Raw genomic sequence first — 6000 nt, 5'->3', positions numbered from 1 at the left:
ATTTCCACAGATATGGAACAGTTTTGATTTAATATAATTTGCAGATTCTTCTTTGAAACCAAGATGATGCCTTTTCCTGGTTCATTCTGTTCTTCTCTATTATCTCACCCTCTTGCTATTATCAAAAAAGGGAGAAAGGTGAAGAAAAGCATGAAGAGCTGGACAAAAATATGTAAATTCCAGAGGTAACACATTAGAATAATTTTTTTAATCTTCCCCCCCCCCCCCCCTCCTGGTTCCTATTTCCCGTAGGGGTTAATACCACTCTAGCAGCAATTTTGAGTCATGGAAAACCTAAAACCTTTCCCCCGCCATAGCACATATGTTAGTTGCCAAGAGAAGTCAACTGTAGTGTCATCACCTTTTCTTCTTCTTTATATCCTCTAGATGGTGCTTGTGTATCATATGCAGGTCATGCTGCTGCTAATCAAGTTTGGAAATGGATTTAAAATGCACTCCTACAGATTACTGGGAGCAGTGGTTTGTGGTGGACATACTGGGTGGCTACCCGGTTCAAGCCTCCATCAGAGAAAATAATTGTCCTCAGCCTCTTCCCAAATGTGAGATACAGAATGGGAAAAATCCTATGGCATATTTTCCTGCCATTTCTGAAGATTAAAATTTGATTATATTTGCATCATATCACACTTCAGCGTGCTAGTGATGCTGTAGGTTTCACCCCTTCTGTGCCACTCACATCCAGTGGCAACTGGAGTTACATTTGATACGCTGCATGCTCTGTATGACCAAAACCATACATGGGAAACAAAGAATTCTTGACCAAAATGGCAATTTTAAAATACCAGAGCACCTTGCTTTTCCATGTACAACATTGCCAAGGCTTGCAGCAATCACAGCAAAATGGAAGCTTTTCTCTGGGCCACAAAAACATAGGAAATAGAGTAAGAATTTGGTGCAGGGAGCGAGTGAGACAAGTATTCTGCCCCATGATCAGAGAAAGGGGGTAACTCCAAATGAGTCTATTTTTCAGGAAAAAAAAATCCATAGTGGAAAAAAAAAAACACCCTTTTCAGCCCTTTCTTAATCGACTTCATTCTGATTCAATACACAAACAGATGTAGAAATACTGAAATGTAATAGAAATGAAATCCTGACCACTCTTCTTTACTCAATTTCAACAGCATCTCGTTTAGTTTTTAGATATCCAGCATAATTCCCTCATCCCAGTCTTTCCTACCGGTGCCCACTTGGGACTGACCGAGTCATTTCATTTCCTCTCTTGCATTCATGCTCTTCAAATATTTGCAGACAAGAAACTCGGCTAGCCTATGTTTGGACTTCTTATCTCAACAAGTTTCTTGCCTTAAAAATTTGCTCTTCCCTTTCCCACACCTTCTGTTTAAATGTACCAAGGTGTAGTCATCAGCCATGTCCTCCTGCAAACAAAGCAACAGTTTACCCAGCTCCCAGCTGTACAAGCAGTGGGCTTTCCTAGGGAAAACTGACCATGGAATAGGAAAGCAGAGTGCAGGTGTGCTCTGCCCTGCAGAAAGTTGCTCCTGCTTCAGTTCTCAAGCCTACAAACGTTTCAAGCCAACTTAGCAAGGAGGTGTGCACCCGTGTATCAGTGCGAGATGAATGACACAAACGGGAATCACTTCTCTTTAAGGTCCAAAAAGCCTTCTGTACCTTTTGCTGCCAATAAATTCATTCATACCAATGCTTTCCTTTCAGAGTGCCGAAGACTGTTGTCTAGAATAAGATCACCTAAGCCAGAAACTAGTTCCTAGTGCTGCTGCTACTCAGTTTTTTAAAACTGTCATCTCCGTAGCCATGCAGATGACATCCAGCCCTAGGTTTTGTGGTTGTTCTGCCCTCCAACAGCATAGAGACAGATGTTGGAAGGAAGGAAAGGAGGTCTGAAGCATCCTCACCTGGGCACTTAAAGACCTGGTCCTGGAGCCTGACATTCAGCGTACAATTATCTCAATGTGCAAACAGGCGTGCCTGCAAGAACACCATTTTCCCTTGCTCCTTGTTAAAAGCATGCTTTAGAAACGAGCCGGGAGTTCACAAGCTTTTAAGCAAACCATTGAGCAGTCACACAAATCAGTGCCCGCTCCCCCAGCAGCACAGGCTGGCTGCCTGCTTGCCTCAGGTACATATTTACACTTCTTAAGCCTCCTCCCCTGGGGCAGCCCCAGCTCCACCCCAGCCTGCGACCTGCTTCCATCCTCCTCCTCCTGCCCAGCAGAGGCTGAGGAGGGAGCCCTGCCAGGCAGACATGGCCAGGGTGGCAGCAAGGCTGTGCCAAGACAGAGCAGCCCCAGAAGGGCTGGGCTCCTACGGGAAGGCAGTCAGGTATTTGAACCAGGACTACGAGGTCCTGAAGCAGCGGTGCCTTCAGGCTGGTGCTCTCTTCAAGGATGAGGAGTTCCCAGCCTGTCCATCTGCGCTGGGCTACTGTGACCTGGGACCCTACTCCTTCAAGACCCAGGGGATAATCTGGAAGCGCCCCACGGTAAGAGTGCTTTATCATGGCATGTTTGGTTGGGGCCAGGTCTAATCAACACTCACCTGGACGCATCCATGCTAGAACAGTGCTGATGCTGAATGCCTGCTGCTCCTTTATGTTTTGTTTCTATGTTCTATTCTATCCTGCCTTATCTTCGTGGTTTTAAACAGAAGCAGGGTTGAAAAGGGGGAAAGCAAACAAACAAAACACCAAAATCAGCATTTTCTAAGCCCTTCATAAACCAAGTAATCCTATAACTGCCTCTTGGGAATCTGATTTCTCCCTTTTGATCCCAGCTCCTCAGAGCCACATGTTCAGAGTGTAATCCAGGAAGGACACAAACTCCCTCTGCATATCTAGGCAGAGCAGGGCAGCCCAAGAGCCACTGACCATCAGTTGCAACAGTACCGACACCATGGTCCTTCTGCTGGCACCCCAGGAAATTAAGTTAATACTTCCAAAAAGCTATCTGCCCCACTTCAGTCTACCTATAACAGATGAAAGGCAGCTGACTGAAACTGTTATTGCCCAGACACATCCCCTAAATGGCTTTTCATTTAAAATAGTCATTTTCATCAGGAAAAAAAAAGGCATTGAATTTTTAAGACACTGTGTTTTTATTTATTTATTTTTAAGCCACAAAATCTGGACTTCAAAGATTTTTATGCGCTTTCATTTTTCAATCATTTGTTTCTGTACATACTTTGCTACTCCTCCATCATTTTTCCCCTCCCGGCAACCTCAAGAAAAAGTAAGAAGAGAAGGAAGAAGGAAAAAATAACAACAAAATTAATTTACCTTCCTCTGATGGGGGGTAGGAGGTAAGAATATGCAGGAAAAGTTCATGGCCTAATTTTTTCCCTACCTAAAAATTAGAAAAAGAAATTTGCAGATTCAGTAGCTGAGTTTCTGCCCTTGCAAACCCACTTCAACACATCACCAGGTGATTCAGCAACAAGCAGTGTGAATGTACCCCTTGATTTTGCCTGTCTTGGGCAAATGGAAACCTCAGATAACTCACTAAATTCTATTTTGCTCCCCATGCAAGAAAACTGTGTCTGCTGCAGGTGGAGGCCATTACAAATGTAGCATGGCTAGCAATGACTGAGGGCTGAACTCTGGTAGGATTACAAATCCCAGCCCTCCCTCTGCAAACAGTGCGTGTGGCTGCAGGCTGGTGGGATCACTGTTCAGTTGTGGGGGGCCTGGAGGAGACCTGCTGAAGAAATGGCCCCCTGCAAAATAAACATCTACTGCCAAAGTCATCTCCCAGTGGGTTGTGCCTGCTGGTTTGCAGACAGCAAATGCCAAACACTCCACTGTTGTAGACTTATTGGGTAATACAAGAGGAAGAGCTGGTGATACAGTTGTGAGAAAGGTGTATGTGGCACTTGGCAGTGGCTCAGAAGGAACAGGTGTCTAAGTGAGTGATATGTCATATCATATGTCATATATACAGCTGACTGTCTCCAGGAGCTGTGACAGATCACCAGTCTGGAGGGAGGAAAGAAGGAGGAAACAAACAAAAAAAAAGAATCTTTTCCGTGTGGTAGGTAACCTACTGCTGCCTCCTAGCCAAGACATCTGTGAGGCAGCTGACCAGCTGGATAACCTCAGAAGCAAGCAGGATGTTGCTGAGATCACACCTACCATGAAGAGAGATTCATGATCTGACACACGTGCAAAAGGAAGCCGTGGGTTGTTCCTGCCTCCACAGCCCAGACACATGGGACACATATGAGACAGCTGTGCTCATAGCTGACAACTCTTGCTTTCCGAAAGTTCAGGTGGCTGTCTGAGCTGCTCTCAATGTGAGGCACCAAGTTAAGCTTCTTGGGGACTGACCATTTCTGCCATCTAGAAAGAGACTCATGGGGAATGCCTAGGAGGAAGGGGAGGCTTTTGTTTCCTGAGGACAAAAGTTATATAAATACTTTCAGGAATGATAAAACTGATTAATATTTATTGAACCTTTACACAGAAACAATGAACAAGAAGTAGGAACTTTTCAGACCAGAAGGGGTAATGCATACTTTGAAAATGTGTCTTTTCAGGAGTTATGCTCAAACCCTCAGTTTATAGTTGGAGGAGCTACTCGAACAGATGTCTGCCAAGGAGAGCTGGGTACGTACAGCACTTTTTCCCCCCCCCCTTTCTTCTTCCAAAACATGAAGCTTATTTTAAAAATTTCTCATAGACAGATGATTTTCTTGTCTACTTATAGACAGGTTAAGGCTGAGCATCCCAGCATCTAGTTCACAGCCCTGAGTCAGGCACCCTGGCTGTAGTATAAAAGAAGGCAGACACCCAACGAGGGTGCTCATTTCCCATCAAGGCGCTTAAACAAACAGCACTGCTGCCTAGGACAGGGTGCACATAGATTTTTAAGAGCTGTGTCAAATCTGGCACTCACCAAACTGTCTCCTGCAGGTAGTAAGCAGATTATCCCTGGTGGACTGCAAGACTTCCTTGCTTTTTTAACCTTTTAAGACAGAGCTGGACACTAACCTTATAACACTTGCCCTGAAGCAAGAGACTTGGTTTCATGCCTGTCCCAGGAAGACAGTCTCCAGAAACCCAAAGGACACCAATGAAGTTTCACCCTTTATCCAGGTCATTGAGGATTTTTATATGGGAGGCAGAACAAGATCCAGCCACAGTTTCACACAAGGAAAAAATACACAATCACCAGGAAACAGAGTAGGAACTGGTTTAGTACAGGGGCTGGAGCTATGATGTGCCATTTCAAGCCAAGCAGGATGGCCCATGAGTTAGGAACATGGACCACATCATAAAAAAAAATAAAAATAAAAATAATAATAAAAAAAGAATGGAGCACATCAGGTTTGTAATGTCATCCATAACAAGCAAATTTTTCCAAGCCCTTCATGTTGAATGCTCCTACTGTTTGTACAGTGTTTTGGGTAGAGCTGTGAGCAAACACAGGAAGGATCAAATAACAAGGAAGGAACAACCATGCACGCTGTACAAAAATACAACAACAACAAAAAAAAGCAATGCTGCCCAGCTCTATGAATTGGGGCCTGATGCTGACAAGATGTCTCTCAGACAGCAGTCACCCTCTCCTGGACCCACCATAGCAAAACCATCTTTCTTACCCGTTTTTCTCTAGTGCTTGCTATCACCTGAACAAAGCTCCTATGCAAACAGTTTTTATCCACCTCCTCCCACTGCCTCCCAAGAGCTGATGCATTGGCCTCTTTCCTGCCTGCCTCATTGATAAAATCCAGCTGCAAAAGACAGCGGCAGCACCCTCTCCTGACTGCATACAGAGCCAAAAAGGCTGAAACTCTTGTAATGAGAATTCAATAGATGAGACAGGGAGAAATCAGCCTTTCTCCCTTCTGCATTGCTTACCACAGTACTCCTGACCTTACTGCTTCTCCATCCCATCTGTTGTGAAAATGAGATTCAAACAATTTCAGCAAGTTATTGACGATAAATAATACCAGTGCTGTTCCTGTAAACACAGCACCATTAAAGCAATCACCAAGAAATTCCCT

General features: G+C 44.4%; 1 protein-coding gene across 5 annotated transcripts in view; it reads left to right on the top strand.

Moving 5' to 3' along the window:
- The first annotated feature begins 2219 nt into the window (after positions 1-2219).
- The window catches only part of CAPN8 (calpain 8), a 29296-nt gene continuing 25515 nt past the window's right edge, over positions 2220-6000 (top strand). For 4 of the 5 annotated variants that reach the window (XM_084513015.1, XM_084513017.1, XM_084513018.1 and 1 more), the window contains exons 1-2: positions 2223-2482; positions 4531-4600. In XM_084513015.1, the coding sequence (XP_084369141.1) occupies positions 2246-2482; positions 4531-4600 (307 nt within the window). In that variant the 5' untranslated portion in view covers positions 2223-2245. Of the gene's footprint in view, positions 2483-4530; positions 4601-6000 lie in introns of all 5 variants that reach the window. The other variant, XM_084513016.1, reaches the window with a different exon arrangement.

This window comes from Aythya ferina (assembly GCF_964211825.1).
Source record: "Aythya ferina genome assembly, chromosome: 3".
NCBI classification, from domain to species: Eukaryota; Metazoa; Chordata; class Aves; order Anseriformes; family Anatidae; genus Aythya; species Aythya ferina.
This window is presented reverse-complemented; position numbering and strand designations above follow the sequence as displayed.